This window comes from Esox lucius, chromosome 2, assembly GCF_011004845.1.
Source record: "Esox lucius isolate fEsoLuc1 chromosome 2, fEsoLuc1.pri, whole genome shotgun sequence".
NCBI lineage: Eukaryota > Metazoa > Chordata > Actinopteri > Esociformes > Esocidae > Esox > Esox lucius.
The window spans coordinates 34,128,530-34,150,894 of NC_047570.1; the positions used below are offsets into that span (position 1 = coordinate 34,128,530).

At 45.5% G+C, this 22,365-nt stretch overlaps 1 protein-coding gene across 3 annotated transcripts in view; it reads left to right on the top strand.

The window, feature by feature from the left end:
- The window catches only part of pde8a (phosphodiesterase 8A), a 69,366-nt gene that overhangs the window by 27,127 nt on the left and 19,874 nt on the right, over positions 1-22,365 (top strand). For 2 of the 3 annotated variants that reach the window (XM_034296632.1, XM_013137448.4), the window contains exons 2-7: positions 8,431-8,487; positions 17,684-17,874; positions 19,631-19,687; positions 20,729-20,783; positions 21,694-21,782; positions 22,053-22,131. In XM_034296632.1, coding sequence (XP_034152523.1) covers positions 8,431-8,487; positions 17,684-17,874; positions 19,631-19,687; positions 20,729-20,783; positions 21,694-21,782; positions 22,053-22,131 — 528 coding nt within the window. Of the gene's footprint in view, positions 1-8,021; positions 8,041-8,430; positions 8,488-17,683; positions 17,875-19,630; positions 19,688-20,728; positions 20,784-21,693; positions 21,783-22,052; positions 22,132-22,365 lie in introns of those variants that run through there. The other variant, XM_034296634.1, reaches the window with a different exon arrangement.

The window sequence follows — 22,365 nt, forward strand, 5'->3', positions numbered from 1 at the left end:
GACCCAACGACAGGAAATGCAGCAGAGCTACTCTCAGCGGGAGAGTGACGCACAGTCCTTACACCGCACGCACGCACACACACACACACACACACACTTGCCTGCATTCACACATTCAGTCCTTGTCGCTGCTACTACGGATGGGAACACTGCTTGTACTCCCATCACAGAGTACGCACGTCCACGAACACGCATGCACGCGCACGTCCACGAACACGCATGCGCGCGCACAGATCCATGCATCCGCGAAACACTAGTTGCTCTTGGAAGGATAAGAAAACATCAAAACAACTACCGCTTTCACCCAACACACACAGCAGCAGAGTGGAAACTGTCACTGAAGACAACAAGGGGTACAGATGGAGGAGTGTTAGTGGGTCTTTCCAGGAGTGGGGGGCATTTAAACTGAAGACAGTGGATAGGTTTTCTTAAACCTGTGACGACAAAATGAGGGAAAGCTCGGTTGATTTAAAAAAAAGTACTTAGGAGATCTGCAAGACTTGGCTGCGGTCGGTTCAACCTCGCAGGATGCTGGGACGCTTTTGAAACCTGTCACCGGTGATTATGCCACATTCAGGGCTTCCCGGGGAATGGCTGCTGCATTCTGTTGATGTCACCCGTCTTTGACTGGTCAACAGTTAAAAGGTGGCTGGGTGAATTGGAGGTGCTGGACAAGTCACCATCCTGAACTGACAAGACGGCGGCCTGCTGGCCTAGTGGCTAGGGTTTGTGCCTGGAGCCCGTTTGGTCCCTGGTTCTAAAGTCCGAACCACCCTAATTGCTGTTCTTCCCCTCCGTAACATGGACCCCGTTCTGTTACTGTAAAATATTAATTTGTTCTCGATCGACAACATCACTAGCAATGCTGGTTACAGACCAGCAGCGTGTTGGGCCGAGGGAAAGGGGCCAAGTGAATCAGCCCGTTTTGACACTGCTCTTTTGGACGTGTGTGTGTGTGTGTGTGTGTGTGTGTGTGTGTGTGTGTGTGTGTGTGTGTGCCACATCAACTGTAGAACGGCTGGGATGGAAAACAAGGGAGGGCATTCTCCTCAGTCTGTTTTAAGATGAGAGATAGCGTGGTAGACAGCATGATGGTCAGGGTGTTCCTCTGTCTGCCAGCACCTTCCTGGAAACGGTCACAGCATTAAATACCGTGTGTGTGTGTGTGTGTGTACGGTCTCCTAACAGGTCTGTATCGTACTGAGCGTGCATGTCTACTGTATCTTTCTAGCTGTTATGTCACATTCTCTCCAGTCTGTTTGACACACACACACACACACAGACACACAGATCCAGGGTGGCCTAGTTTCTCTGAGTGCTGTAGTGACTCACCTAACAGTCTTCTGCTCTGCTGCGCGGCTGATTGGGGACTTGGTCACTGTGGATTACACATCAGGATGGGACAGACGCACACACAGTGTTACTCTGTACAACATAGGACTGTTCTTTGCTATGGGGAATATCCCTGTGTGATTGGGTTGGACGTGGGTGGAAAGTCTCTGGGAAACATCAGTTTAATTCACGCAAAAAAATAATAATTGCCATACTGTTTTCCGCCAAGGCCGTGTGTGTAGGTGTATCTGTGTGTAGGAGTAGGTGTAGCTGTGTGCAGGTGTAGGTTAGGTGTTTATTAGTGCTTTAATGCCATTCATGCTTTAAATCTTGAATTAGTGCTTGTAATATCTTGTGTAGGCTGCTATCCTGTTGATCTCGTGAGGGGGAAATAAATTGGCAATGTCAGCAAATTGTTTAGGGCTAGTTAAGAGCACTATTTGAATACAAGTTCATGGCTAGTTGACAGGACTGGTTGGGTGTTGGTTTTGGCTGGTCGTCGGCTAAATGGTGGTGTCCTGCCTGACCGTATTGATTCCTGTGGGGAGCTTCAGAGGGCTTGGCACTAGACACAAAGCCACACATCATATCAATGGAGATTATTCTGTTTGAGGGAAACCACACGGCAGCATCCAGTGGATGTCTGACTGCCTTAAACACCCACGTGTGTGTGTGTGTGTGTGTGTGTCCGTCCAAGTTTTACAGTAATTGTGAGGACCAAAAATCCCCACAAGGAAAGTAAAAGTAGGTCAATTTGACCATGCAGGGACGTTTTACATGTCCCTATGAGGAAAAAGGCCATTTTCATCCTTGTAGTTAGTTTTATGGTAAATGTTACGGGTAGAATAGGGATTAGTGGTTAACCTCCATGTTTAGATAAAGGGAAGTGATATTTGAATAAATATATTTAGGGAAAATACTGCCTGCTCATTAAGTGAAATGCCCTGTGGACTAGCAAGGGGAACACAAACTTCTCCAAACGGAAATCCAGCATCTTGTTCGCAGACCATGTCATCGATACTGTATGTAAGCTAGCTACAGCTAATGACTTGATCACGCCTGCTTCGTAACTGTGTTTCGGGATACCACATGTAACTTCATGTCAAATGAAACCCTGAGTTTGCATTGGTTGGTTGTGTCGCCGGGACAGTGGACGCCATGTGCGTTCTGTAACGTTGTGTGTATCCAACGTGTCCCTTAAATATTACGCTTGTAAGAACATTGCCCGGGGTCCATTTTGGGGGAGTGGAATTTTTTTTTGCACTGCCAATGGTTTACATCACCACAATTTGTGTGTGGGTGTGTGTGTGTGTGGGGGTGTGGGGGTGTGTGTGTGTGGCTGGGAGGTAATAGTATATCTAATAAATAACAAACGTTGAGCTTTTGTTGCTTACGTGCTTAGTAAGCATGTGTAAACTTTCAAATGAATTTCACAAACAACATGTCAGTTCTTCTCTTTCAAATGTTTCTGCCAATTGGATCAAATCAACAGCGGAGGATGAATTTATCCCCTGTGCCATGACAGGGGGTTTAACCCTTGCAGTCCAGTGATGCTCCTTGCAGTCCAGTGATGCTCCTTGCAGTCCAGTGATGCTCCTTGCAGTCCAGTGATGCTCCTTGCAGTCCAGTGATGCTCCTTGCAGTCCAGGGTGGCGCTATTGTCTACCAAGCAGTGATGCAGCCTGTCAAGATGTTATCCATGTCTCAGCTGTAGAACGGTTTGAGGCCCTGAGCACCCGTGACAAATATTTTCAGCCTCCTGTGAGGGATGAGGCTCAGACCCACACTGTGTGTGTGTGTGTCTGTGTGTGTGGACCATGTTAATTTGTTAGCAATGCAGACAGCAAGGAACCGTCACACACACAGTTGTAATGGGGCACTGTCCCACTGCCCGCCTGTCTCTCACTGTCCCACTGCCCGCCTGTCTCTCACTGTCCCACTGCCCGCCTGTCTCTGTCCCACTGCCCGTCTGTCTCTCACTGTCCCACTGCCCGTCTGTTTCTGTCCCACTGCCCATCTGTCTGGTTCCGTAGGCTCCTGTCTGGTTTGGTCTCTAATACATAGTTCCTAATCATCCTTAATGGAAGAACATTGATTCATCTCCATTAGAACAACACAGTTAGACTACAGTGGACTGGCATGGGCAAACCACACAAACACTGTCAGACACACGGTTAAATATTCCCAACAGACATAGTTAAATATTCCCGACGGGGACCGTTGAATATTCCCGACAGGGACTGTTGAATATTCCCAATGGGCACAGTTGAATTGTATTCACAGAGCTCACAGTGCTGGCACTTTGCTCACAGCCAAACACCTCCAGTTTGTAAGAACACCATGTATACACAATGTTACCGTGCAGTAGACCTCTCTCTTACACACCTCTCTTTTCCGAGTGTTCCAGTCATTTTCTGCATTAGAAAGAGTTAACAGTTTCCTCCTTCATCGGTCTCTACTCTCTGACGTAGACCAACTGACCGACGCTCCCAACAATGTCATCCAATTTCCTGTTTTTCACTTCACTGGAAAGCCTCTCTCCTACTGTAGGATATACTGGCTGAGTGGAGAAGGATGGAGTTTGACATAAGTTACATTTGGCTTCACATCTATCACTGATTTGACAGATGTGTTTGAGCTTTCTAGATGTCTAGTCTTCATTGTAGGCCTTCCATTTGCATTTGGAGTCAGTTGTTGGTGTCAAGTGTCAGCATAAGTCAAGCTGGCCATCATTCCAAATGGGAATGCTCTAGATGGGTATGTGTTGAACAAGTGTTTCAAATGCTTAAGACAGGACTGAAGGCAAAAATGTCCCAAAACAACTGGAACCAAAGATTTCACCAGTACAGGCCTGGCAGAGCATCACCAGGGAAGATACCCAGTACAGGCCTGGCAGAGCATCACCAGAGAAGATACCCAGTACAGGCCTGGCAGAGCATCACCAGGGAAGATACCCAGTACAGGCCTGGCAGAGCATCACCAGGGAAGATACCCAGTACAGGCCTGGCAGAGCATCACCAGGGAAGATACCCAGTACAGACCTGGCATAGCATCACCAGGGAAGATACCCAGTACAGGCCTGGCAGAGCATCACCAGGGAAGATACCATGGACAGGCCTGGCAGAGCATCACCAGGGAGGATACCCAGTGTCTGGTGTGTGTATGGCTAACAGTTTTCAGGCACTCATCAAATGAAAAGGATTCGCAACTAAATACGATGACTTTATTTAGGATTATGTTAATTTATCTAATTAATGTTGATGCCCTAAAATTCATTGTTTAATTTAAAACAATTAATAAGTACAGCGCTGGAGTACATAAAAACTTCAGATATTTCTGGTCTGTACTGTATGGCCGATTGACTGACTGCATAAATGCTATGGATGTGCATAACAAATATTCAATAAATCCTCAGTTTTTTCGTCAAATAGTCGACCCCACCCACTCGTTATGGATGTTATGCAATAAACTCAACATTTTATTTAAAAATGTAGTTAACAACCTCAATAACGTTTGAGTATAAGTCCCTTAAAACTATACTTTCCAAACGAAACTACACTTATACAGTTTTGATTTATATATTGACTAACAGAGTTGCGTTACAGTCTGCATTATATCAAACAAACCTACCGATGCGTTCAGGTTACAGTGAATAACATAATATCCTTGGAAGGAAGCTTAATAGGAAAAATTATAGAAAATGTATGAACAAAAACTGAACAAAATCTGGCTACTGCATCCATAGATGCAAGATCTTAACAAAAATTTCAAGACTCATGAGGCAATGTTCATATTATTGTGATAATTTATTCTTGTTTAAAAAAAAAATGCATGTCCACGTACTCTGGAAGTAGAAGAGTAGGCTTATGTAGTCTGTTGACAATCAGGCTTGCAGCTGACAACCCTTTCAGCCAGTAGGCTACAGATGTTGCCGGGATGCGCAGGTATGCTTTCACTAGCCATGATCATTTCCTGTACTTGGCCGTTAGCCAGATTTGTTTGGTCTATAAGAAATACGTTTAATTAGATTAACATAACTATAAATGCCATCCTTGTCGAAATGTCAACAATTAGACTATTTGTTGTCACCCCTAGTTAAATGCCTTACTGGCCGGCCGGCTGAAGGCAGAAGGATATTGCTGTCTGGGGGGAGTAGGATATATTGTTGGCTGGCTGGGGGGAGTAGGATATATTGTTGGCTGGCTGGGGGGGAGTAGGATATATTGTTGGCTGGCTGGGGGGGAGTAGGATATATTGTTGGCTGGCTGGGGGGGAGTAGGATATATTGTTGGCTGGCTGGGGGGGAGTAGGATATATTGTTGGCTGGCTGGGGGGAGTAGGATATATTGTTGGCTGGCTGGGGGGAGTATTGTTTTTTATTAGGCTGGTGTTTCTTTGCACTTCTAGCTGATGCAAAAGACTTGTCAATGTCTTCTCCTGACTAAGCTTTGGAGCCTGAAGCTGGTGTCTGACAAGATCAGGACCAAAGAAGTCAGTGACGTTCTCACCAGCCGTTTCTCCTTCAAAATATCTGAGCTGCTAACTGATCATTGAAACTGCTAAGCAACTTTATTGTGTGTATTTACAACCCTGTTTTCCAAAAAGTTTTTCTGTCTTTTTTTTTTTTGCCTTTGTCCCAACCTTTTTAAACATGTTGCTGGCATCAATTTCAAAGTGGGCATATACGTCCCATCTGTAAAAAAAATTCCATCTCATATTTTTTAATTCCTACTCATCTATTAAATGACCACTGTCCAGCCTATTCATTCGTGATAGGACTACTAGGACCAGAATGCATTGCAGCAATCTGGTATTTTCATTCACATGGTGAGCCGAGAAACAGAGAGGTGTCTCTCGCTCTCTTTCTCTCTAATGATCACTGTCCTCTTTCTTGCTTTCCACAACTTTCTCATCTCTCTCTTCCCTTTTCCCGAGCTCAACTGCGCTGTCACTTACTGTTAGCTGCTTTTGAACCATGTGTAAATTAGGCGCGTGCGTGTGTTCTCCAGTGAGGCTGGCTGTTCTGGTTACACAACCCTGCCCTCCTGTCGTTGTTACCTCTGTCAGTATCAATTAGAGAGGGAAGCCTCTATCAGCCCCTCCCCCTCTATCAGCCCCACCACCTCTCAGACCCTCCCTCTTTCTTTTTAGCCCCTCCCCCTCTATCAGCCCCACCACCTCTCAGACCCTGCCTCTCTCTTTCTCAGCCCCTCCCCATCTATCAGCCCCACAACCTCTCAGACCCTCCCTCCCCCTCTATCAGCCCCACAACCTCTCAGACCCTCCCTCCCCCTCTATCAGCCCCACCACCTCTCAGACCCTCCCTCTCTCTTTCTCAGCCCCACCACCTCTCAGACCCTCCCTCTCTCTTTCTCAGACCCTCCCTCTCTCTTTCTCAGCCCCTCCCCCTCTATCAGCCCCACCACCTCTCAGACCCTCCCTCTCTCTTTCTCAGACCCTCCCTCTCTCTTTCTCAGCCCCTCCCCCTCTATCAGCCCCACCACCTCTCAGACCCTCCCTCTCTCTTTCTCAGACCCTCCCTCTCTCTTTCTCAGACCCTCCCCCTCTCTCTCAACCTGGGCACAGCAGAGCTCGTTACTGTCCACTAGGACCATGGCAAGATCCTGTACATCAAAGCTCTGTCTCCCGAACGTGTGTGTGTGTGTGTGTTCACACATGCACGTATTTGACCTTGTGGGGCTCCTGCTCCTAATTTGTTTCCCAGCAGTGTTTGTAGAGGAGAGATGCAGATAATTTCTTCTTGTTTCTGTTCTGTAGGATTGTACTACACTAGACATCATCAACAAGAATGGACATGAATGACTCATTACCAGTGCAGTTTAAGTTCCATTCATTTGCTATATGTTGTCCTTTTGGAACAACATGCCATGAGGGCATGGTAAAGACCTTTCACCTCTTCTAAACTAATGTGATGATAATACTTTCTATTTAGTGGATGCTTTTATCCCAAGTTACATAGTGTTGTGTGTCCATGCATTTGGCCCAGAGAAAAATATAGTTCCATCTTTGTTGTGCTTTTAGTGTTACAAAAAATATCAAGATGCTCAACAAAATTGTTCCTGCTATGGAGATAAATAATCTGGGAAGTTTCTGTTTTTTACTGTGCAGCCAATCCAGTGAATTTGGAGGAGGAGTTAATGTGAATCGTTGCCTTGGTGACCCTAAAGAGGAAGTCACGTCATAGGCTATCTCTTTTTATTCCCCATGAAAACCAGAATCCAATCAGTCAGTCAGTCATTCAGTCATTCAGTCAGCCAGCCAGTGCTTGGTGGTTTTAGCATTGCGTGCCAGTCAGTTTCTGAACCAGTCATGAGTATAGAGTACAGGCAAATTGTCCTGTGTTGCTCAGTTAGCAGACCGTGGCGATTCGCGTTGTTGTTCGTTTGATTTGCGCAGGGGACCAGTATGATGATCTATGGACTCACTAGTGCTAAGTGACTCTGGATATGAACATCCACTAAATGACAATTTAAAAATAAATAAAAGTAAACTGGATTATCTGGGGCCAGTCTATGGTTGCCCTCCTGTCCTCTGTGACGTCAATACTCCCTGGCAGCAATCAGCCTTCTCCATGCCTCTATTCCTCACAAAGGCTTATCTTTTATCAAGAACTAAGTGATTTAAAGCTACCCGTCTGGCGTGTTTTCAGAAATTACTCATGCCTGTGTCCGCATGTGTGTTTCAGAGGTGTGTGTGTGTGTCTCACGTGCACGAATTGTTTACTGGGAGAGGATAGGAATTCTGAAGGGATGGTGGCTCGCTGGGGGCTTGGTTACCATGGTTACTAACCTCTGCCTCGTTGCAGGAAGGAAGCTGAATTATTTGCAGACAGTCGGGAGAAGACATACATTTTATATTTTTCTCTCTCACTGTCACTTTCGTTCTTACTCCATCCCCTGTCTCGTTTCGAAACCGCAGTTACATAACCTGTAACTAGTTTGCTAGTAATCAAGTGAGGTGGCAATATAAAAAATTTCTATCCAACGTTTTGTTTGTCAAATTTAAGAACAAGAGCCAGGCAAGCCTGCAAGGTGTACCTGTCCTTTCTAACCATTGTCCTCCCCTCCTCGGTTTCAGAACACATTTACAGAGGTGCAGTTTGGACCAATGAAGTTATACGAAGATCAGCTTCAGGTACAGTACCTACTGAAACTTTTGATCTGGGAACCCAAAACTAATCTTAACGTTTGCTGGCCAGCTGTGTCATTTAACCATTTGGGCTGAAATGGGATAGAATATGGAAATGTGTAGAATATAGATGGTAATTGATGGTTATATGGATGGTTATATGGATGGTAATAGATGTTTATATGGATGGTAATAGATGTTTATATGGATGGTAATAGATGTTTATATGGATGGTAATAGATGTTTATATGGATGGTAATAGATGTTTATATGGATGTATTAGATGGTTATATGGATGGTAATAGATGATTATATGGATGGTAATTGATGGTTATATGGATGGTAATAGATGTTTATATGGATGGTAATAGATGTTTATATGGATGGTATTAGATGTTTATATGGATGGTATTAGATGTTTATATGGATGGTAATAGATGTTTATATGGATGGTTATATGGATGGTAATAGATGGTTATATGGATGGTAATTGATGGTTATATGGATGGTAATTGATGGTTATATGGATGGTATTAGATGTTTATATGGATGGTATTAGATGTTTATATGGATGGTATTAGATGTTTATATGGATGGTAATAGATGTTTATATGGATGGTAATAGATGTTTATATGGATGGTAATAGATGTTTATATGGATGGTAATAGATGTTTATATAGATGGTTATATGGATGGTTATATGGATGGTAATTGATGGTTATATGGATGGTAATAGATGACAGAATGATGGACAAGGCCTTGAATATCCTATTTTAAAATGTCACCTTCCCCAGTAGGTTTAAAACAACAATCTTCCATCAAGATTACAGAAAATGAAAGTTAAAGAAAGCATTATGCCCTGAGTGCTCTTGTGTTGCCTTGGCAACGGAGCCAAACAATTGTGCAGGATACAGTTATAAGCAATACACATTTCATATACATTGTGTGTCATGTTTTCACAAAGCTGATGTTACTCTAAACAACCGGTCAATGGCTCACTATCTCTCCAACACTGTCCTCGGTCATGGATTATATTATCCAGTAGTGGAGGGAAGACAGACAGAGAGAGAGAGACGAGTGCGTGAAAAAGGCAGAGCGAGAGAAAATAAGGAAAGGAGAGAGAGAGGGGAAAAAAAGAGTGAGAAAAGACATTCAGGGGGGAGTGAGAAGAGACAAAAACGAAAGTAAGGGATTGGGGGGGAGACTGTGTCTGTGTGTGTGCCTGCTTATGACTGTAGTTCTTGGAAAACTTAGTTCTGTATTCTTAGAATGTTCATTGTTACAGAGCTCTCCAAGCCAAATACCCAGAATCCATGTGTTCAGAGTAAGAAATGTCTGCCGTGTCTGTTGAGTAAGGACGCCTTCCAAATCACCCCCTCTCACCTTTTACAACTATTACTAACTATGGAATAGGATTTACTGTAGGCCGCAAGCATCGCTGAGATTGATTGATTTGATCTGTCCCATACTGTTGACAAACACTGATTGTGTTAGCTAATCCTATGCAGAGAGTTGATCCTATGCAGAGAGCTGATCCTATGCAGAGTGCATATGTCAGCATCATACAATAAACAATTTAGCCTTTGTATTTTTCTATTAAGTCATCAGCGCCACATATTGTATAACTGATTAGGGACAAGATCTCTGGTTCTGGGACAGGAATCGATTTTTAATCTGGTGTAGAGGAATCCTTATAATGCCCCCTTGCTCGCTTGTTCTCTGTCTCATTCACTCTGTCTTTCTTGTCTTTTCTCGTTCTTTCCTTGTCTCTCTCTCTTTTCTCTACTGTGCTGCTGGAGGACTGTGTGACCCAGTGCTGTTCAGTAAGGACATGGAACAGGGACAAAGTTAGAGGGAGAGATAATCTTCTTCCTGTTTTTGCCACTCTCAAATGTCCTGTCCTCTGCTCCCTAAGAGGATAACGTCAGAGAGAATGAGATGGAGACAGAAACATGGAGAGAACCAATCAGAAAAAGAGAAATGGACAGGGAGAGGGATGGAGGGAGAGAGAGAGAGAGGTCCTGTCATATAGAGTGCTAGGTGGTTATGAAGGGAGGGAGTGAGAGACAGACAGCCAAAGAGAATACGAGAGAGAGAAAGAGAGAGGGGGGGGGGTCCGGTCAGGGACAGAGAAATAGAGAAAAGGAGGGATCGGAAGAGTCAAAGAGAAAAAGAGCGGGGGGGTGGAAGTGAGCAGGCAAGTCAAAGAGAGCCAGAGGAAGTGGTGGTAGGTGAGGCCACTGATTTCAGGGACTCTCAGGGAGGACTTGGCAGAACAGTGGGACTGATCTGTCTTAAAAACACTGAGTGGTACCGTGTCCTGTGAGCTGACAGAGGAGAGTCCTGGAGGAGGACAACTCTCACAGTGTTCCTCTTATGTACTTTTGAGCTTTTTTTTTTACACACACACTAAACGTTGGTGCGTGCGTGCGTGTGTGTGCGCGTTAGACACATTGCAAAGGTGCTTTACTCTTATCTGATTAGGTGTGTTTTCAAAACGTTTCCACAGATCTTAATATCTTAACCAACCCTGTCAATCTGAATGGGTGTGATTACCAAGTAGCCTGTTTGCCCCTATCTAGGCCTAGGCTAATGGGTGGGTTAGCCAAATAGCCAGTTTGCCCCTATCTACGGCTAGGCTAACGGGTGGTTTAGCCAAGTAGCCTGTTTGCCCCTATCTACGGCTAGGATGTTGGGTGGGTAAACCAAATAGCCTGTTTGCCCCTATCTACGGCTAGGCTAATGGGTGGGATAGCACTACAGTCAGTGGGCCAGATAGATATGAGTGAAGAAGCATATTTCCCATCACTCTAAAATGGGTTTATAGCACCTTTTGACTGTGCCTCTGGGTCGCTGCCTGCCTCTGGGTCGCTGCCTGCCTCTGGGTCGCTGCCTGCCTCTGGGTCGCTGCCTGCCTCTGGGTCGCTGCCTGCCTCTGGGTCGCTGCCTGCCTCTGGGTCGCTGCCTGCCTCTGGGTCTATAGCTGCTTCTGTGTCTTTCTCTGTTGGTAGGTGTTTCTGATTGGCTGTCTGCATGGCTCAACAGGAATGTTGACTTTTCTAACAACATGCCAATGTGGAATTCTCATCCATTTCCTCACAGCATTCTGAACTGTCTGTGTGGCTGTCTCTGTGTTTGTCTGAACTGTCTGTTTGGTTGTGACTGTCTGTCTGACCTGTCTGTTTGGTTGTGACTGTCTGTCTGACCTGTCTGTGTGGTTTGTGGCTGTCTGTCTGACCTGTCTGTGTGGTTTGTGGCTGTCTGTCTGACCTGTCTGTGTGGTTTGTGGCTGTCTGTGGCTGTCTGGGTGGCTTTGTCTGTCTGAACTGTCTGTGCTTATGTCTGTCTGTCTGAACTGTATGTGCTTATGTCCTTACTACCTGGGATATTTATGCTGCTCAGAATTAAGGGATGTGAATAAATGTTACAAATTCTGAGCTCTATTGTACGCCAAGTATTTGTAGAAAATTATAATATTATGTACTTATACAAATATCCCCCCCCCAAAAAAATTCATACGTAATAATATGTTGATATTTGAAGTACCCTTCAGAATATTGAAGATGAGGAAAAAGCTGTGAAACAATGTGATGGTTGTTTATCAACTTGATCTCACACTCAAATTACAAGACATGTATCCTAACCAGGTTCCCAGAGCCTTTGAAAGAAAAACCGCCCCACAACTTCACACATCCACCACCAGAATTCACAGTGGGTGTTAGGTTCTTTTCTATTCCAACACACCTGGTGTTTGTGTCGCAGCTGACCATAGATCACAGTTCCAGTCAGGGTTCCAGTGGAGTTCAGCAAACTGCAGGCACTGACATTCATGTCTTAATGAGTAGACATCTTCTATCTTCATCTCCAAATAGCTTATTGGGATGGCGGTGGTGTTGAATCATAGTTTCGGCCAATCTATTGGAGTGTAATGTAATTGGCATCTGGATGTAGCAAATCAGAATACAGAGAGGTGTGGCACCATGAACTGGCACAAGATTTTTACACATTGGCTAAAGAAGGCCATGTTAGTTGAAGTGTTCCACCAGACCTTCCGCAAATGTGTTGGCGGAAGTGCCTGGGAAGGAGTTCAGGATTGTGGGCATGTGAAGTAGATCGTAGGTCTTTACTTAGAAAGTGTTGCCCTGATCTGGTCTGGGACTAGGCAGGAGGAGGCATGCTAACAGGGGTTAATTGGACTAAAACACAAGATAATCATCCTCAACTGCAAACCATCCCCACACACACACACACACAACAGATTAGGGGACATCAGAGCATATCCTCCTAGCAGGCTGGGACCGGTGGACAGAGGGCTGTCTTTGTACCTTTAACTACATTTTGCACTTATGATGCAAACTGGAGGACTGCTGAACAAACTTCCCATTCTCTACGTTGATTGTTGCTCCTGCCAAATTGTCCACGATGACGTCTGTTCAGCACAGTGACTCATCTTGCGGCCTACACTGGGAGTGGTGTGTGTGTGTTTGTGTGTGTGTGTGTGTGTGTGTGTGTGTGTGTGTGTGTGTGTGTGTGTGTGTGCGTGCGTGCACACCCGCCACTGAAACGATACATTTTACAGTAGCAAATGGTATTTTCCCACTTTTCTATAAGTAAAATGGCCAGACAAGGATTTATAATGCAGTGAGTTGGTCTCTCTCTCACACACACTCACATACATACACACACACACACACACACACACACACACCCACACATGCCTCTCAGAGTAGATACTCTCTCTCCTTTTGTGTTCATGCTGGAGGCCAGCCCAAAACCTGATACTATGGATTTACGCAAGCCAGGGGTTATAAGAAAGTATGCTACTTGGCAAGCGGGCGGGTCTGTGCGTTTGTGTGTACACTTTCTGACTGTGTGTGTGGTTGTGTGAGCACACAGTTTCTACATGTTTGAGAGTGTGTTGAGGGCCACGCCGGAGGTAGAGCGGGGGGAGGAGGAGGAAGGTGGGCTGTGGTAGGATGGGGAGGGGGGGCGAGGTGGGGGGGGGGCTGTGGTAGGACGGCGGGGTGGCTGAGGACAGTGTACTTGACTTGCTAGAAAAAGGTTACGTAGTGTTGTTTGGTAACTGGTGAAAGGTGGCTTAATGGTGTTGTTTGGTAACTGGTGAAAGGGGGCTTAATGGTGTTGTTTGGTAACTGGTGAAAGGGGGCTTAATGGTGTTGTTTGGTAACTGGTGAAAGGGGGCTTAATGGTGTTGTTTGGTAACTGGTGAAAGGGGGCTTAATGGTGTTGTTTGGTAACTGGTGAAAGGGGGCTTAATGGTGTTTGGTAACTGGTGAAAGGGGGCTTAATGGTGTTGTTTGGTAACTGGTGAAAGGGGGCTTAATGGTGTTGTTTGGTAACTGGTGAAAGGGGGCTTAATGGTGTTGATTGGTAACTGGTGAAAGGGTCATACAGTATACAAGGATTTCTCTGCTATAGAAACCCTTGGGTTGGATGCTTAAAGTTTTTTCGGCCTGCCCAAGGAGAACGTAACGAAAATACATTGAAATGCACCTGTTACTTCGGTGACAAAATGTGCATGTTACAATGGTGCTTAGTTGGCCCTCCGATTGCCAATCCAGTCCTTAACTCGTTCTTCGGATCTTGGGCAGAATTGTCTGGTAGCTGCTGGCTAGCGCCGTAGTAAGATAGTTTCTGTACTGACAGTGAAAAGGTAAATTTATTTGAAGCAAGAGAATTCACCCAGCCTGAAGACTCTACTGCAGACGTTCCCAAACTAGGGGTCGTGACCCCATGTGTGGTCACCTGATATGAAAATGGGGTCGGGGGAGAATGTTTTACGATTGACTCTTATAGCCTCAAATAAAAAAAAATACGATTATATAATTTTTCTTCACATGGTTGAGGTCGCAAGTATTTTTAGATGTCGAAATGGGGTTGTCGACCAAAAAAGTTTGGGAACCCCTGCTCTACTGTGTCTATTAGCTATGTTGTGTATACGTTTAAAAGTTAGTTATGGTAACGCTGCTGCCTGCATTTTATTTTGTGAATAATTAGACAGGTATCTCAATGGGCTCATATTTTTAATGTGAAACCATGAAAAAAGGCAAAATTGCGTAATTCTTCACCTCAGAGTAAGAGGCCACAAACGGAAACTACATTAGGAAGGAGACCACAAAGCCTAAACATTTCTCTGACAACACTTTAATCATGTCAGGAACCCCCTGTAACTGCTTTATACACTTCAAGTATGTTTTTAGTTTTGGAAAAACTATTGTGAGCCAGTGACTGAATCTAAGGTTGAGGTGCTGGAGGAGGAGCAGGCTGAGGGACAGTCAGCAGGAGTTGGAAGTCTGAGAGGCCCAGAGAGTAGTGAGACAGGGACTGGCCCAACAGAGAGACAGACAGGCCCAGAGAGTAGTGAGACAGGGACTGGTCCGACAGAGAGACAGAGAGGCCCAGAGAGTAGTGAGACAGGGACTGGCCCGACAGAGAGGCCCAGAGAGTAGTGAGACAGGGACTGGCCCGACAGTGTGACCCAGAGAGTAGTGAGACAGGGACTGGCCCGACAGAGTGACCCAGAGAGTAGTGAGACAGGGACTGGCCTGACAGAGAGACAGAGTGACCCAGAGAGTAGTGAGACAGGGACTGGCCCAACAGAGAGACAGAGTGGCCCAGAGAGTAGTGAGACAGGGACTGGCCCAACAGAGTGACCCAGAGAGTAGTGAGACAGGGACTGGCCTGACAGAGTGACCCAGAGAGTAGTGAGACAGGGACTGGCCTGACAGAGTGACCCAGAGAGTAGTGAGACAGGGACTGGCCCAACAGAGAGACAGAGTGGCCCAGAGAGTAGTGAGACAGGGACTGGCCCAACAGAGTGACCCAGAGAGTAGTGAGACAGGGACTGGCTCGACAGAGTGACCCAGAGAGTAGTGAGACAGTGACTGGCCCAACAGAGAGACAGAGTGACCCAGAGAGTAGTGAGACAGGGACTGGCCCGACAGAGTGACCTAGAGAGTAGTGAGACAGGGACTGGCCCAACAGAGAGACAGAGTGGCCCAGAGAGTAGTGAGACAGGGACTGGCCCAACAGAGTGACCCAGAGAGTAGTGAGACAGGGACTGGCCTGACAGAGTGACCCAGAGAGTAGTGAGACAGGGACTGGCCTGACAGAGTGACCCAGAGAGTAGTGAGACAGGGACTGGCCCAACAGAGAGACAGAGTGGCCCAGAGAGTAGTGAGACAGGGACTGGCCCAACAGAGTGACCCAGAGAGTAGTGAGACAGGGACTGGCTCGACAGAGTGACCCAGAGAGTAGTGAGACAGTGACTGGCCCAACAGAGAGACAGAGTGACCCAGAGAGTAGTGAGACCCATGAGCATATACAGTATACATTCTTAATATTAATGTTAAGAATGTATTTGTATTTACTAGTTAGTTATTAAGTCACATTCAAGTTCATAACTTCAAGAAGGCATTTCTGCAAAAAAGACTAAATGCCCCAGAACATGTTGTTTGTCTTACAAACGGCTCTCCTGAAAAATGGTAACATGCGACTTAAGCCCAGCTTCCTGAATACTGTCACATATTAGTGTAGGTAGTTATAAAGCCTTTAATACATATGGTCTTTATATGGTATGTATTTTCACATTACAATACAACTCTGTATCAGTTTTCCTGTTAGTAACCTCTTTAACCACTTCTTTTAGCCAACCTGTAGGAAAACATAGGGCAAGTGGCTTTGATCCTGAATAACTTAAATGTAAATTATTTCATAGGACATGGATATCTGTAAAACATCCACAACAGTGTGACATATAATTTTGTTGATGGGCTATTCTCAGAACATTTTGTTGCCACTGTAATTATATAGGATTATAGCTACATCTAAAATGCTAAAAGTGTATGCAATGTTTGCAGGGACATTGTTCTGAGCTTCATGGGGAAAAAAAATAGAACTTCAGGAAATTAGCTTTAAAATAACAAACATATACTTTGGAATATTTGTAGAATTTAAAGAAATGTTTAAAAAAGATTAAGATAGGGAGGGGCCTCTAAAATGATTACATGAGGAGGTCAACTTCGACTATTGCTGCGTGCCTTGCCACGCCTCCTGACACACCCTTAGCATGGCCACCACCTAAGCCACTTTTGATCTAGAAAAAACCCTGGCATATTAGTGATTATTGGTAAATGGTGGGAGGTCACATATTAGTGATTATTGGTAACTGGTGAAAGGTCACATTAATGTTGATTGGTAAATGGTGAAAGGTCACATTTGTGTTGATTGGTAACCGGTGAAAGGTCATATTGGTGTTGCGAGGTTAGTGATCTCACGGAAATCTCAGCAATATGAAGTGGTGCATAGCTACATTGGCTGTTTTTGTGCCATAGGTACCCACGTTGTAGCTGTGTACACCCGGGAAGTGAACTCTTGTAAATGCACAAAAACTGTGCATGCATGTGTGTGCCCGAGACTTTCACCTGGCTCCTCACATCTCTGCAGGGCTGTATCATGTCACAGAGTCCAACTTTTTATGATTCTTCAGAAATGTGAGGAGTCTGGTTGAAGGCTGCTGCTAAAGGTTTTGTTCATTCCTGTGCAGCCCAATTACATCATTGCACCAGCAACACCAGTCTGATTGGTTTGGTTCTTACGCAACGCCACTGTGAGGAAGTACGAAAAACGTACGCACCCACAACTCTTAAGTCGCTCTAGATAAGTGTCTGATGATTTTTTTTTATGTGAATGTTAAGAGGTTTTATGGGGTTTCCTTTTTATATAGTGCTGCTTCCAAACCCTGATCTCCAACCTCTAACATCTTATCCCCCATAGAGATACTGTTAGTATTTAAGCTCTCACACCAAACCTCTCACCCTCTCCAGGAGCTGGCTGTATTTTACAGTTCCTCTAACCTCTTAACCACTGCCTTCTATCTCTGACCTGTCTTCAGGGCCTGTTAGTCTTTCACCTCTCACCCCTAACATCTTTCCTTGAAAGGGCCTGTTGGTCTTTCACCTCTCACCCCTAACATCTCTCCTGGAAAGGGCCTGTTGGTCTTTCACCTCTCACCCCTAACATCTCTCCTGGAAAGGGCATGTTGGTCTTTCACCTCTCACCCCTAACATCTCTCCTGGAAAGGGCCTGTTGGTCTTTCACCTCTCACCCCTATCCTCGCTCCTGTTTCCGGTCCTGTTAGTCCTTCACCTCACAAAACCCCTAACCACTCTCTTCTTTTAGGTACTGTTAGTATTTGCCAAAGAGGACAGCCAGAACAATGGATTCTGCTGGGCTTGTGAGAAGGCCAACTTCAGGTGTACTGTGGCGAGGACTCCTGAGGCAGCCCTGGAGTGCTTCCTTGAAAAGCATCACGACCTCGTCATCATCGACCACAGACATTCCAGATATTTCGACGCTGAAGCACTATGCCGGTAATTTAACTTCTTTACGTTACCGTGCTGGTAATTTACCTTTGTTACATTACTGTGCTGATAATTTACATTTAATACATTACCGTGCTGGTCAGGTACCTTTGTTACATTACTGTGCTGATAATTTACATTTAATACATTACCGTGCTGGTCAGGTACCTTTGTTACATTACTGTGCTGGTAATTTACATTTGATATGTTACCGAGCTGGTAATTTACCTTTGTTACATTACTGTGCCGGTAATTTACTTTTGTTACGTTATCGTGCCGGTAAGTTATAGGAACAATTCACTGTGATAATTTGTTCATGCGTATATGTGCAGAACAACAAATTGCTACAAAATTGCGAATTGTGAGAATTGCAATACATATTTCATAGACATCTAAGTATTGTGATGAAATACTGTTATGAGGTCCCTGGGAGTTCCCAGTCCTACCACATGAACATGGGTTTCCCTGCTTTGAAATGAAGGAATTTCTAGTTTTTGCGGCAAGCATCACCTCATTCCCCAGTTCAGGTGAACTGGTGAAGTCCTGTCTCAATTCCCTTCTCCACCAACTACGTCCCTGTCCTCCTCAGTCTACTCCTGCAAACCTTCACAAATCTCTATCTTTAGCCCAGGCCCAAACCAGAAACACGCTTACTGACATTCATTGACTCTGAACGTAGCCTGGATGTAAACCTTATTCATCTTGACTAGCCGACAGATGCTGTAGCATTCTTTGACCCAGGAAGGGATATTAAAGAAGACATTTGTTAGGAATCCTTTTAAAACCAAAATACATTACCAGCTTGCATTTTCTGCTACCCAAGGAACCTCCCTACAACAACAGAATGGTCAAATTAGGACATGATATCTGTATGGGTACAGTGTACACGCAGGCCTCTGTGGAGAACTGAAGCTTCTTTATGGTGACCGGCTGGAGAGAAACCACAGCCGGATGACCACAGCTGCTACTCTGCATACTTTAACTGAGCCTAGTCCTGCTCATGGAGCTGCACCACCAGGCCTAAGTCCTGCTCATGGAGCTGCACCACCAGGCCTATATCCTGCTCATGGAGCTGCACCACCAGGCCTATGTCCTGCTCACGGAGCTGCACCACCAGGCCTATGTCCTGCTCACGGCGCAGCACCACCAGGCCTATGTCCTGCTCACGGCGCAGCACCACCAGGCCTATGTCCTGCTCACGGCGCAGCACCACCAGGCCTATGTCCTGCTCACGGCGCAGCACCACCAGGCCTATGTCCTGCTCACGGCGCAGCACCACCAGGCCTATGTCCTGCTCACGGCGCAGCACCACCAGGCCTATGTCCTGCTCACGGCGCAGCACCACCAGGCCTATGTCCTGCTCACGGCGCAGCACCACCAGGCCTATGTCCTGCTCACGGCGCAGCACCACCAGGCCTATGTCCTGCTCACGGCGCAGCACCACAAGGTCTAGTCCTGCTCACGGCGCAGCACCACAAGGTCTAGTCCTGCTCACGGCGCAGCACCACAAGGTCTAGTCCTGCTCACGGCGCAGCACCACAAGGTCTAGTCCTGCTCACGGCGCAGCACCACAAGGTCTAGTCCTGCTCACGGCGCAGCACCACAAGGTCTAGTCCTGCTTACTGAGCTGTACTCCTAGGTCAGATCCTGCTCCCGGAGCCGCATCACAAGGCCTGCATTAATGTTATGTCTCTGTGGGTCTCCTAATTAGTTTTTCCACCAGTGTGTCTATGTCTTTGCTAAACATTTCTCTGTTTCCACATAGGTCAATCAGGGCGGTGACCTCTTCAGAAAACACTGTGATAGTTGCTGTAGTAAAAAGGTACGTTTAACTTTGTTTCTTACATTTTGACCATGGAATTACAGTGTACACATTAGACAGCGTGAAAACCTTAGTACACCCGTTTGTTTACACACCCTCTGGAAAGTTGTGTTTTTTTTCACATTGTTGGTCATTTGAGCTAACCACCTTAACAAATCACACAAAATTTATTGTAATTTAAATTAGCAGGAATGCAATATTTGAGCTAAATTCTATTCACCTTTTATTGATAAAGGTTACCCAATTTAAATAAAACTGAAACCATGTTTGCAATTAAAATAAATAGGATTTTTTTTCCCCTCACATTTTTCTTATGTGGAAAAATTTAGTATAACCCTACCTTTACCATCACATAAAATAATAACAATAAAATTAAACAATCATTAGACAGAAACTTGGCCTGTATTGCCACAATCAACATCAAAGTGCCTGAGTCCATTGTCAGAAAGCGACTCCACAAATCTGGCTTACAAAGGAGGTTAGGAAGGACAAGGCCTCTGCTGTCAAAAAACAATAACAACCCATGACTGACATTTGCGAGACGACACCTGGTTAGAACTACTGGAACAATGAGCGGAGTTGATTGGTCGCAATGCCAGACGCCGTTTTTGGTTAAAATGGAAGTGTTTAAACATATCCTCATATCAACTGTAAATATCTGAGGTGGTTGGCATTGTGGTTTCAGGGTCAACTTGCCATCATCGAATCACATATTGCTACACAGAATTACGCAATCTGTCAAAATCTGTCGAACCATGAATCCTGAAACAGGTCAATGATCCGAAACACACAGATGAAGCTACAACAGATTGACTCACTCATAACCCCAGATTGACTCACTCATAACCCCAGATTGACTCACTCATAACCCCAGATTGACTCACTCATAACCCCAGATTGACTCACTCATAACCCCAGATTGACTCACTCATAACCCCAGATTGACTCACTCATAACCCCAGATTGACTCACTCATAACCCCAGATGCACATTTTGGTTGCGGTGATTTTGTTGAGAAGGTTTTGTTTTGTGCCGTTTTAGGCCAGACAGGGAGGAAGCTTCAGTGATGCCTCTTATCAATGCTGGCTTCAACAGGGTGAGTAAAACACACACACAAGCTTTCTCCAGGGCGGTCCACAGCCTGCTCCCAGACCCAGTTCCAAATGTGCCGCTGGCAGCTAATGACCATGTAAACACTCCATCCAGGTGACCGCTGTTATTAATCAAGATAACGACGACTAGCTCCCCAATGCCACCGTGTCCCCTACATGGTTAACGTCTTTAGACCGGACCCCCTGTGCACCCTGGCCTAAAGGGCGGGAGTAGTCTGTGGTTTGGGACACGAGTTGTGTTCTCTGTGTGACTCGGACGTGATGGTGAACAAGTCGGACCTGAAGACAAAACACGCCCCGTGGTGAGGAGGGTCACTATGACTCACTGTCGCTGAGGGATTACACTGCCATGTCGCTGACACCAAAAGGCCCGACGGGTCCAGCTGATTCATTCTATGTATTTGTTGCAGCTAGATACTTGAAGCTGTCTTATGAAGTCTTTTTGGCTAGATTAGCCGACTTGGGTAAATGTTGTCCGAATCGAAACATCACGTCAATGTTACCGTGTCTTCAAAGTGTTCCTTACCAAGGGAACAAGGTAGAAGTCACGCTGTTCTGATATGGGATCAGTTCATTCCATCCCAATGCGATCTGGCTTAACATTGGTGTTGTGGTACTCAGACCGTGGTGGTATTTTTATGTTGATCAACTCTGATGACCTCCTATGAACTGTTTCAAACATTCATATTCTCTGTGAGCCGAGTGAAAACGATCTGAATCGGACATAATTGGTGAGACAGTCGTTGTTAACCCCTCGCTTTCCCCATGGTAAAGAAGCACTGTGTTGACCTCTAAGGCTATTCCCCTGCACAGAGATGGGTGGAGAAAAAGAACACAAATCCTGTTGACCTGTATTAGCCCCGAACTCTAACCCCTGACCTATAATTTCTACAGCGATATGTGGAGAACACTAATATGATGGCCTGCTACAATGAATTGCTACAGCTGGAGCATGGAGAAGTACGGGCACAGTTCAAACTGAGGTGAGACACACACACACACACACACAGAGATGGGGCAGGTGCAGTTCAAACAGATGAGTGTCTAGACCCTTGTTATAGCTTTGAAGAGGTACCATTAGCATTTGGGATTTCTGGAGGCAGGCTGGCCAGTAATGTCCCCCCTGCTCGAAGTCTGACGTTCTCTCTGCAGCTGTGTACTGTACACAACTACATTTTGACCCTGTGGTGTTACTGAAAGTGCCTTTTAACTCTCTCCTTTTTCTACCTCCTTCGTCCCACACTCTTTCCCAGAGCATGTAATGCCATCTTCACAGTCTTGGAGCAAAGTCAAGAAGCCATAGAGATCACCAATGAGGATCAAGTCATTCAGGTGGGTTTTGGAACAAACCCTCTTACTCTCCAATGCTCTCTGCCCCTCCTGGTTCTCATCGCCTGATTTTCCATTTTGGTCACCATTTCTCTCACTGTCTCCATTTCTTTCTCACCCATTCTCAACGTAACTATCCATTTCTTTCCATCTCTGTCTCCATCTCGCTCTGTCTCCATCTCGCTCTGTCTCCATCTCGCTCTGTCTCCATCTCGCTCTGTCTCCATCTCGCTCTGT